The sequence below is a fragment of the Electrona antarctica genome (genome assembly GCF_951216825.1).
Source record: "Electrona antarctica genome assembly, chromosome: 11".
Lineage (NCBI taxonomy): Eukaryota > Metazoa > Chordata > Actinopteri > Myctophiformes > Myctophidae > Electrona > Electrona antarctica.
In genome coordinates, this window is record NC_136792.1 from 9,993,423 (window position 1) to 10,005,638 (window position 12,216).

Sequence of the window (12,216 nt, forward strand, 5' to 3'; positions counted from 1 at the left end):
TGTATGTGTGATATTATGGATTTCACCAAATGTGAAAAATATTTCACGTTAAACCATAACAGAGCAGCAACAAAAAAAAGAGGAAAAAACATAAAAATAATTTTTAAAAAAAAGTTGATTTGTTGTTTCCAGCCCGACAACAAGCTCCATGTGAAAAATAAGTGAAGAATGCCAGCCAGGAAAAAAGAAAGACAGGGTCCAATAACAGCATGGCAGCATGTAGGACTTCATGTGGTCAGTACTCTCTGTGACATAGAGACTCACATCAATATCTATTTTCATAGCGACATACATACATAGGGATGGACATAGGGAGGGACAGACATTGCTGTTCCTTGGAGTGGCTGCACCACTCAAAAAATTCTGTATATAACTGATGTCATACACTGGACCTTACTTGATCCGTCTTTTTTTTTTTGGTCTGGCACATGGAGCTTGGTTCGGGCTGAAACCTTTTATTTTTCACTTTTTATATGCTTTGAAATATTTAAAAAAAGTTATTTTGCCTATTCTAGAAGGAACTTTTACAGAATACTGTACGTAGAGTACTAGAGTACTGTTCCTAGCCAGGGTAACAGTCAGTGACGTCACATACTAACCATAGCAACCATGCTCGTTTTTTTGGAACACGGGTACACGGGTACAAAGCCAGTTGTTGGAGTGGTTTGCACCACTCAAAAATGCTGTTCAAGGTTTGCATTTTAAATTGACCCCTGTAGCACCACCCCTTTGGCCAATTTAAGAAAATATTCATCATTCAAAATATGAGGAGAGGAGACGCATATGTGTATCGACGTTTTAGTGCTATAGCGCCACCATGTAGTATATATCCACTACGTAGCAACATCATAAAGAGTGTGATACAAACTATGTATGCACAGGTAGGAATGTGCATCACAAGTCTTACCTGAGCCAGCTTCATCATCAGGTGAGCGAATACGTGCAGGAATCCCACCACAGCGTCCCACAATCTGCTGTGAGCCAGTGACTGCTGGTTCCCTGTGCATGGACCCTGACAGAGAGAGAGAGAGAGAGAAATTACATTTTTATTTCAGACTCAGGATCCAGGGGCGACTGTGGCTCAAGAGGTAGAGCAGGTCGTCCAATGATCCATGGGTCGGCGGTTCGAATCCCGGCTCCTCCTGTCTACATGTCGAAGTGTCCTTGGGCAAGACACTGAACCCCAAATTGCTCCCGATGTGCTGGTTGGTACCTTGCATGGCTTCCGCCGCAATCGGTGTATGAATGTGTGTGTGAATGGGTGAATGTATTGCACAATCTATGTAAAGCGCCTTGGATAAAGGCGCTATATAAATGCACCATTTACCATTTACCATCCATATCACATACAAAATAACAATAGGCCTACACCAGTGGTTCCCAAACTTTTTCATGTCAAGGACCCCCAAGTTGACACTAATTAGCCCGCGGACCCCCCATTTGAAAAGATATGCCAGGGACCCTCAGAGAAGATTGGAGTGATTCTCAACCCCTTTAATTTCAAGGACCCCCAGTTTGACATGCATTAGTCTACGGACCCCCATTTAATGGCATTTATATCTCTGAGATTTATATTGTCAAATCTATGTTAATTTAACTCTGAGAGTGAATAAACGGAACCAAATGGACCCGTTGGTGTCCATTTGGTTCCGTTTGTACACTCGTTTGTACACTCTTTTAAAAAGTGAGACAGTTTAACAATGTTATTGCTGTATTTGTTGTGCTTATGTTTTTTTTTTCTTGTTTTTTTTTCTCTTCCCTCCGTTTTCTTTTTCACCTCAATTCATTGTCTTTCATTATCTTGTACATTACATAATGAAGATCACTTTGTCTTAACAACAATAGAAATGGAATACCGATCTATATAAGAATCATGAACTCTGTCAGTGGGAGTGAACGGACTAAGAAGGACTGAAACCATTCAAATATGGGACCCTTTAGGGCCGATTCATACTCCTATTTTACCGCTGTTTCAACGCTGTAGTGCCGAAATGATTTCGGCTCGTCAGAACTTTTCAGTAGCACCGAAGAGCCGACTTTAGGACGGTACCCGCACCCCCGAACCTCAAATGACGTCACATTGTAGGCTCTACAGAGCCAAACCGACTTTTATTCGGCTCTAAAATAGGAGTATGAATCGGCCCTTACTCTCCTGGGAATGTAAAAAAAACAAAGTTTAAAAATAAATAAAGTGAGACCGTGACTTCTTTAGAGCACTTGTGGAATTTCCGCATTGAATAAAATGAGGAAATGCAGCCTTTTTATCCTCTTTACTACGCACAATCAAGATGCTATTTTTTTGACATTATACTTAATATTAAAATCAATGCCATACAGGGAGCACATCCTCCGAAGCTCTTGTTTGTACATATACTGTAGCAGTGATCGCCGTTTTATTCAGTTCTGTTGGCATTACCACTCTCTTTAAAGAAAAATCTAAAATAAGCCAGCTGATCGTATTTTATGAAAAAGTGCTTGTTGTGCACATCTGACATGCAGCGTTGTGGTCAGCTGAACTCAACAAGCCATTCAGTTTCAGAGTATCTGATCCCCATCCTCCAATTCATCCTACAACAAGCCATGCTACTCATACACGTGTTGTTTTTGGCAGCAAATTTTGATTCTAGTTTTAGTCGTAGTCCCTTGAATAGTTTTAATTTAGTTTTAGTCACATTTTAGTCACCTGGAATGTTTTAGTGTTAGTCTAGTTTTAGTCGACTAAATCTACAGTTGATTTAGTCGAACAAAATTTATTTTGGCGGACATTGATGCCGTCGTAACGACACTTCACTTGCTGAAAATAGACGATCTACAAACTCACAACTAAGGCGGAGAGCTCTACCGGCTGAGCGACACGAATAAAAGGAAAATCCAAATAGATCATCATTATTCTAGCCAATCCTAAATGTCCATGTACCTGCTGCATATAGCTCCCTTACCTGGATGTACTCTGTCAAGCTGTTGAAGACCTGCTTCGCCACAGTCATGGCCTTGGAGAAGTTCCTCTTGCCCGGCTCATCGATGATGTCTTTCCCCGAGTAGTACCAGTAGAAGTCACTGATAGACTCCTACAGACATGGGGCAAAGGAATCAAATCAAATCAAACTTTATTTCTAGAGCACATTTACAAAGACCAGAAGGTCAACCAAAGTGCTGTACACGATCATGAAACAAGCATACAATCAACACAAATTGCATAGTAAAACAACATCAAAGCAGTACAAATATTACACAGGTTAATTAGGTCAAACATCATTGAAAGCGAGGGAGAAGAGATGGGTTTTAAGTAAAGACTTAAAGGCCTCTAAGGAGCGGGCAGACTTAATATGTAGGGGCAGGACCATGACACAAGATGACAGAGGACGACAGATGACAGACGACACAAAGGAACGATTTGTGGCATCAAACATCAATTCCTTCCACCCGGAAAACAAAGATTGCAGGCTTTAATTCCAACCAGTGCATATAAAGTATCTTTAGCCCATTCACTTTGCCATGACATATATGAGTATAAATTAAGCAAGAATATATGTGTGAGCAGCAGTGTCACCTGCAGACGGAGCAGGTAGTCCACGGTGCAGATGATGACATTGATAGTATATGTGTGAATATATGTGTGAGCAGCAGTGTCACCTGCAGACGAAGCAGGTAGTCCACGGTGCAGATGATGACATTGATAGTATATGTGTGAATATATGTGTGAGCAGCAGTGTCACCTGCAGACGGAGCAGGTAGTCCACGGTGCAGATGATGACATTGATAGTATATGTGTGAATATATGTGTGAGCAGCAGTGTCACCTGCAGACGAAGCAGGTAGTCCACGGTGCAGATGATGACATTGATAGTATATGTGTGAATATATGTGTGAGCAGCAGTGTCACCTGCAGACGGAGCAGGTAGTCCACGGTGCAGATGATGACATTGATAGTATATGTGTGAATATATGTGTGAGCAGCAGTGTCACCTGCAGACGAAGCAGGTAGTCCACGGTGCAGATGATGACATTGATAGTAGTGGTGCTTCCGGTCTGAGTCCTCAGGTAATTCTGGAAATCTGGAAGTGCACAACGGACACAACAGACACGGTCAATAGAGAGTATGCGCATGCTTAAAGTGAATGGCACATCGAGTGGCAAATCGAGTGGCAAAGCAACATGCAAAGTGAGTTTAACATTGTTTAATGTTGTTTAATGCAATCAGATAGGACTTTTCTGTTTGGATGTATGGGCTGTCAAGGCCAGAAAGTAGTTTTTAGCCACTCAGTAGGCGTTCCTGCATAACTTCCTGGTTTGATGATGATGTCACGCGCATACTCTCTATACTCCAGAACTGGATTAAAAGGCCCATGTTTGGCATATAGTCCGGCAGCCGGGGTTATGGGGTGGGAAATTTGGTATATATAGTATTTTTTTATTGGCCTAAAATATTGTCTATATACATACATTCATGAATCCACTTGTTGTTGTAGGGGTTTCTTGTGACCCTACCATTAACATCGTATGGCAGGCAAAAATGTCAAAAATGTCAAACTTTCCTTTTGCTTTAAGTAGCATGTCAAACTAGGGTGTTTTCATTATTCTGAATACATTGCACAAAATGCACTCCTTGGGCTAAAAACGGCCATAGACGTCATGACAAATGTGATGAGGTCGGCACATTTGGGCAGGTGGCTATGGCTGCTTTTAGCCCAAGGAGTGTTTTTTTGTGCAAAACTAATGCTTGGAATGGATTCAGAATCATGAAAACACCCTAGTTTGACATGTCACGTGCTACTTAAAGCAAAATACCTTTTTGCCTGCCATAGGATGTTAATGGTAGTGTCACAAAGAAACCACTATACAAAAGATTGCCCAATAGTGACAGCCGCTCAGCAAGTGGATTCATGAATGTATGTACATATATAGACAATATTTTAGGCCAATAAAAAAAGACTATATACCAAATGTCCCACTTTAAACAAAAGAAGCCTGTCGGCTGCCGGACTAATAAGGTTACAATTTCAATTTACAATTTAGGCATTTAGCAGACGCTCTTAATCCAGAGCGACTTACATTAAGCAAGAACAAAAAGCATGGGAATACATCACATATATAAACAGCATTTATCAAGAAACATGCGTAAGCTAAGAACGTAACTAGAACATATCTATATATAATGACACTATACATATAAGCTATACATATATATTATACTATGCTGTACTGTTATTGTGCTGTCTACATGACATGCTATAAGTCTGTTTCAAATGCTATCTAAGTCTAAAAAAGTGCTGTCTAAGGGGGTAGGGTAAGTGCTATGGGCCATGGTGGAGTCTGAAAAGGTGGGTTTTCAAACTACGGCGGAAGATCGGGAGTGATGCTGCAGTTCTGATTGCAACGGGAAGTGCGTTCCACAGTTTTGGGGCCAGAAGGGAGAAGAGTTTGGGACGTGTGGAGCGTTGTCCCGGCGTTTTTAGTGAGGGTACTTCCAGCTTCCCTGCGTTGGCTGATCGGAGTGCTCGGGAGGGTTTGTAGGGTTCAATCATGCTTGCAAGATATGGGGGAGCCATACCTTTGGTTGCTTTAAATACCAGCATCAGAGTTTTGTATTCTGTGCGGGCAGCGACCGGGAGCCAGTGCAGGGAGCGGAGCAGGGGGGAGACATGTGAGAATTTTGGCTGGTTGAAGACCAAGCGAGCTGCGGCATTTTGGATCAGTTGGAGAGGCTTAAGTGCACATGCCGGTAGGCCAGTGAGGAGGGAGTTACAATAGTCAAGTTTTGACAAGACTGTTGTCTGGATTAGGAGCTGGGCTGATTCCTGGGTGAGGAACGGTCTATATGCAGCGTTATTTGTATAGAGACTCACCGTTGTTGTGGCCCTCGCAAAGTAGCTGCAGGAAGCGGAAGAGGTCGCAGGTGAATTCATCGTCCGCCATCACTTTCTCGTCTGGGGCAGAGGGGGCGTGCGAGATGGATGTTAATGTGGGGTTATCTTTTTACAGTGCGTACAGTGTTTGGTGTACTGAGAGGCTAGCTGTGAAGAGTACAGTATATATACACACAACAGTGGTTCTCAACACCAGTCCCGTCTGTGGACCCAGACTGCTGCTACACACCTCTTTACTAGAAACACGCAGAGATATCCCACATGTGGGGCGAGGACAATGCAAGTGGGCCTCCAAGTAATTGGAAAAAACACTAAGATCTTATTAATATGGCATTAATATAAAAAAAAAAAGAAAAATGTAAAATAAACGCCACTGCATTTTATTTTATTTTTATTTTATAACTTGAAAAATGAGCTTTCATTGTGATATACCAATAAAACGGAACTTAAGGTATACTACGTTAGTTCCATTGATCCAAACCGGGGGGAAAAAACGATCAATTGATTATCAAAATAAACGTACTCTGAAAATGCACGTGGCCCACCCATCTGACCACTTAACATGGTAACCGAATGGCTGCTGTGTTAAAGGGACACTTCACCGTTATGTTAATGAGGTTTAGAAGATTTAGAACACTTTCCTGGGGTCTTTGTGTGTAATATGTGGTTTTAGATATTTTAGATTTTAGCAGTGAGCCTAGTGTCTCTGATGTCATGGACACTGGGCTCACTTACTTCCTGGACTACATGTTGTCTCAGTAAGACTATCCACAAGGAGGAGCAGTGCACCAAAGCATTATGGGAATTGTAGTCCAGGAAGTAAGTGAGCCCAGTGTCCATGACATCAGAGACACTGGGCTCACTGCTAAAATCTAAAACCACAAATCTAAAACCTCAAATTACACACATAAAGACCCCCAGGAAAGTGTTCTAAATCTTCTAAACGTCATTAACATATATTTTTTTGCAAAAAGGTTGAAGTGTCCCTTTAAGAGTCCTTGAGTACCGTTGAGACATTCAAGTGGGCCCTGAAGGCCCCTGATCCAGAAAAGGTTGTGAACCCGCTGGTTTAATGGAAGCCAGCGGAAGCCTTAGATCAGGGGTGCCCAAAAGGTTGTGATCTACCAGTAGATCACAAAGGCTGTGCAGGTAGATCACATGATGCACCTAAAAATATATAATTTAAATTTAAAATAGGCATCTGCCACTTGAATTAAGGCGACTTGACTTTTGATATCAAAAAGTGCCTGTCAGCTCAAACCCACAATGCAATATCTTCTATGTTTTCAAAAGTGTTGCGCACAAACCTCAGTAGCATTACAAAGTTATATAGGCCTACTAAAAAAACAACCAATTCCATTTCCACCCTTCTATTATATGTGACATCAACGCCACTATTCCAAGGTACTTTTTTTTTCTTCTTTTTTTTTTTTTTTTTACTATTTTCAGCAAGATAGCAATTTTTTGGGTGGGTAGATCTCGTTTAGCTCGGCATTTTGAAGGTAGCTCTCAAGTCAAAAAAGTGTGGGCGCCCCTGCCTTAGATCCTTAGATCACAACCCGGAGTCGTGAACCACTTTATTCTGCTGGATTAGAATTCGTATAGGGATAAAGAAAATATTTTATCCCTACGGAAGGATAAGGTTTGTAACGGGAAAAAAATTGTGTATTATTCCTCTGCCAATGTTGTTTTTTTCCCATGACCCTGTCTGTCACGGGTATCTTGTGACCCATGTATACAGTATGTCTGTCCAGACCGGCAGGTTGAGAACCACACATCTACATGTACAGTATGAATGTAGCTGGATTATGATTTTTAGTGCAGAGGTCTTCAACAAGGACCTCTTAGCTGAAAGAGAGTAGAAGCAGGGACCCCCCCTCCACCCACCCACATATTGGATTAATGTTAAATGTGTGTTTTCAGACATTTAACAACATTTATCCTCAATACTTTGTAAACTTGGCCTTTGGCTCTGTACTTGGTCTGCTGCCTTTTCCCTCTACAAAAATAGCCGATCTACAGAAGATCTACAAGCTCACACCGCGTTGCAGATCTACGCGTCGTGAGCGTGTTTGATCTGCTATTTTCGGCTAATGTTTCCCCCAAGAATAGGGATGAGAGGGTTCAAGTGGTTAATATAGAAGAAAAAATAATAATAATTATAATACTATGATCACACAAAGATTTGGCAGAACCCCTGCAGTATCTCTGCATGGGACCCCCTGGTTGAAGACCCCTGCTTTACTGGACAGGCCCCGCCCCCTGTCCAGGACCTACCTGTATCACCTGTGTGGTGATGTAATGGTGTGTGTGTGTGTGTGTGTGTGTGTGTGTGTGTGTGTGTGGCTGCCCCACAGAGACAGGGACACACCGGCTGCCCCACAGAGACAGACCCTGACAGGGACACACCGGCTGCCCCACAGAGACAGACCCTGACAGGGACACACCGGCTGCCCCACAGAGACAGACAAACTGTACAATACCTACCTGACAGACACACACCGGCTGCCCCACAGAGACAGACACACACCTGACAGGGACACACCGGCTGCCCCACAGAGACAGACCCTGACAGGGACACACCGGCTGCCCCACAGAGACAGACCCTGACAGGGACACACCGGCTGCCCCACAGAGACAGACCCTGACAGGGACACACCGGCTGCCCCACAGAGACAGACCCTGACAGGGACACACCGGCTGCCCCACAGAGACAGACACACCTGACAGGGACACACCGGCTGCCCCACAGAGACAGACCCTGACAGGGACACACCGGCTGCCCCACAGAGACAGACCCTGACAGGGACACACCGGCTGCCCCACAGAGACAGACACACACAAAAAGACGTTCAGACAAATACAATGCCATGGACTGAAGAAGACACATGAATGGCGCCGAGAGATGAGGACATATATAATAACTAAGCTAGGATTGATGAAGTCGAACAGACGGACAGACTTGTTGGACATACAAGTACAGAGATGATGATGAGCCATGAGGACAGCTTTTGTTTCTCTACGTTTCTTTTCTTCTTATTGCCACAATATGCCATTCAGGACAGATCTACTGAACTCCACAAACTCTGGTTCAATGCGTGTGTGTGTGTGTGTGTGGGGTGCTGAGGAGGGCAGGGGTGGATGGATGGATGGATGGATGGATGGATGGATGGATGGATGGATGGATGGATGGATGGGGGCAGCAGTGGCTCAGATGGTATACTACCACCACTGGACCCCTAACTGGTTGGTACCCGGTGTTGTTTTTGGCAGCAAATTTTGATTTTAGTTTAGTTTTCATTTAGTTTTAGTCACATTTTAGTCACCTGGAATGTTTTAGTGTTAGTCTAGTTTTAGTCGGCTAAATATCATAAGATTTCGAGTCGACTACATTTACAGTTGACAGTCGACTAAAATGTATTTTGTCGGGCCTTGATGCCGTCGTAAATGACTGTTTTTACACTTGCTGAAAATAGCCGATCTGCTATTTTCAGCATGCAACCAAGATGACTTACACTGGATCTCTTGTCCACTAGTCCCTTCCTAACATTTTAGTCTAGTTTTTATTTGTTGATGAAATTGTCAGTATATTTAGTCTTAGTTTTCATTTAGTTTCCATTTTAGTCTTCGTCAGTGAAAAAGGTACGAACATTTTAGTCTTAGTTTAGTTAGTCTTAGTTTTAGTCGACGAAATCAACACTGTTGGTACCTTGCACGGTTTCGCCTGCCGTCGGTGTGTGACAGCCTGTGTGCGTGAATGGGTTGAATGCAATGCACATTGAAAAGCACTTACTGTATTTGGATAAAAGCACTATATACCATGGATGGATGGGTATTGTGGGTATTGTTTATATTGTGTTTTAGTTTCCAAGATGGCCGCAGCACCAGGGGCCTTACTGGGCTGCGTTCACACATTCAAGACACCTGTCTTGTGTCTGTCTTGTGTCTGTGTATAATGGCCGCTCCAATGCATTTCCAATGGAAGCCCATATAGTATACATTTTGTTTGATGGGGGGGAGGGGGCAGAACACATCTATCAGAGCTGTGTTCAGACACAGGTCAGGTGTCAGACACAAGGCAAGTGTCTTGAATGCAGCCCAGTAAGGGCATATGTCGACCCCGCCCGCTCCCCTCTGCCCCACCCCCTCCTGGTGCTGCGGCCATCTTGGATCCTAAACACAATATAAACAATGTGAGAGGGGTAGGGCCGAGAAAGGCCCTTATTGTAGAATGGGCCCCAGGTCTTAATGGGTATCAGTATGGGAAAGGTACAGGGGATAAGCTCAGAGTGGGAAAGGTACAGGGGATAAGCTCAGAGTGGGAAAGGTACAGGGGATAAGCTCAGAGTGAAAGGTACAGGGGATAAACTCAGAGTGAAAGGTACAGGGGATAAGCTCAGAGTGGATTCAGTAAAGGTACAGGGGATAAACTCAGTGGATTCAGTAAAGGTACAGGGGATAAGCTCAGAGTGGATTCAGTAAAGGTACAGGGGATAAACTCAGAGTGGATTCAGTAAAGGTACAGGGGATAAGCTCAGAGTGGATTCAGTAAAGGTACAGGGGATAAGCTCAGAGTGGATTCAGTAAAGGTACAGGGGATAAGCTCAGAGTGGATTCAGTAAAGGTACAGGGGATAAGCTCAGAGTGGATTCAGTAAAGATACAGGGGATAAACTCAGAGTGGATTCAGTAAAGGTACAGGGGATAAGCTCAGAGTGGATTCAGTAAAGGTACAGGGGATAAGCTCAGAGTGGATTCAGTAAAGGTACAGGGGATAAGCTCAGAGTGGATTCAGTAAAGATACAGTAAAGGTACAGGGGATAAGCTCAGAGTGGATTCAGTAAAGATACAGTAAAGGTACAGGGGATAAGCTCAGAGTGGATTCAGTAAAGGTACAGGGGATAAGCTCAGAGTGGATTCAGTAAAGGTACAGGGGATAAGCTCAGAGTGGATTCAGTAAAGGTACAGGGGATAAGCTCAGAGTGGATTCAGTAAAGGTACAGGGGATAATCTCAAAGTGGATTCAGTAAAGGTACAGGGGATAATCTCAGAGTGGATTCAGTCAAAACAAGTCAAAACAATGTGTCGACATCATACAGTAACTCAATCAAGTCGTCGTTGCAAATTAAACAGTTAAAAGCAAACATTAGTAGGAAAGCTTTAGTAATAAATGCTGTTGCCGATCCTGGTACTTTAAACCTGGAGGATACAATAATTAGAGTGATTACATGGGAATACTGTAGGCGACAAAGACACACAGGCAACAACAGTGACATATTATTAGCAGGGAAAGAAAAGTGTATGGATTAGTGTGGCAATTCAACCACAATGTGTTAACCTCCTCGAGATGCTCTCTGGTAAATAAAGTCTACACATCTAACAGTAAAACAAAGTCAAAATAAATAGATCACTTTGTATGAAGTCCACATCTAATATTTCACAGGATACCTTCATAAGGCATTATAAACCAAAATGTGTTCTATAAGAGTTGTGTGACAGTGGAGGAACATATTCAGTGTTTCTCCACTGTAGTTATCGTTTTACTCAATTTAGTAATTCATTTTTTTTATTCACCTTAAATTCTTTATCCCACAATTTTGCAACCCATTTTTTTCACCCAGTGTCAATTATCTAATGTGATCCTGGGCGCTATACACTCCCTGGAGAGAGCAACGGACTGACCTCATGCTTCCCCCTATGCATGAGGAGTCCAAGCCACTTCTTTTCACTCGAGTGCTATGGTCTATTTCATCAACAGTCATGAGACATTATAAGTTAGATTATATTTCATTAAGTATAAAAACTGCTCATAATTTCTCTACCACATTAATGAAATGTCTAACGAACATCTTTTTTCGATTGCGATATCTGACAAGTACTATAGTCAAACTTATAATAATACCTTTTGACTGTTGATATTAAGTCAATCATAAGACATGATGAAGAATGTCTTATAACAGGGGTTCTCAACGTTTTTGGCCGGGGACCCCCGGAAATGCTTTGGCAATGTCTCGGGACCCCCGCCCCGCCCCCTCCCGACCCCCAATATAAATTGACTGCTACAATAACCATAAACCATTTTGGGCGGGAACCCCTTTTGGTGTTTTAAACATTGTTATAATTTAGCTATTGAAAAATAGCAGATCTACAAGCTCATAGCGCGCCACCGAGTGGCGCGCTACGAGCTTGTAGGTCTGCTATTTTTGAAAAATCGTGTTCGGGTTTTTTTTTTTTGAAAATAATTTGGGGACCCCCTAAAATAATTTGGCGACCCCCCGAGGGGTCGCGACCCACGGGTTGAGAACCCCTGTCTTATAATATCGAGAGAGATGTTGTTATAAAACATTATGA

General features: G+C 42.8%; 1 protein-coding gene across 1 annotated transcript in view; it reads right to left on the reverse strand.

Annotated features, from left to right (window-relative positions):
* The window catches only part of ryr1b (ryanodine receptor 1b (skeletal)), a 142,712-nt gene that overhangs the window by 24,811 nt on the left and 105,685 nt on the right, over positions 1-12,216 (reverse strand). The window contains exons 85-88 of the mRNA XM_079514493.1: positions 5,846-5,926; positions 3,966-4,054; positions 2,940-3,068; positions 908-1,012 (exon numbers count right to left, since the gene is read on the reverse strand). Of these exons, the coding sequence (XP_079370619.1) occupies positions 908-1,012; positions 2,940-3,068; positions 3,966-4,054; positions 5,846-5,926 (404 nt within the window). The remainder of the gene's footprint in view (positions 1-907; positions 1,013-2,939; positions 3,069-3,965; positions 4,055-5,845; positions 5,927-12,216) is intronic.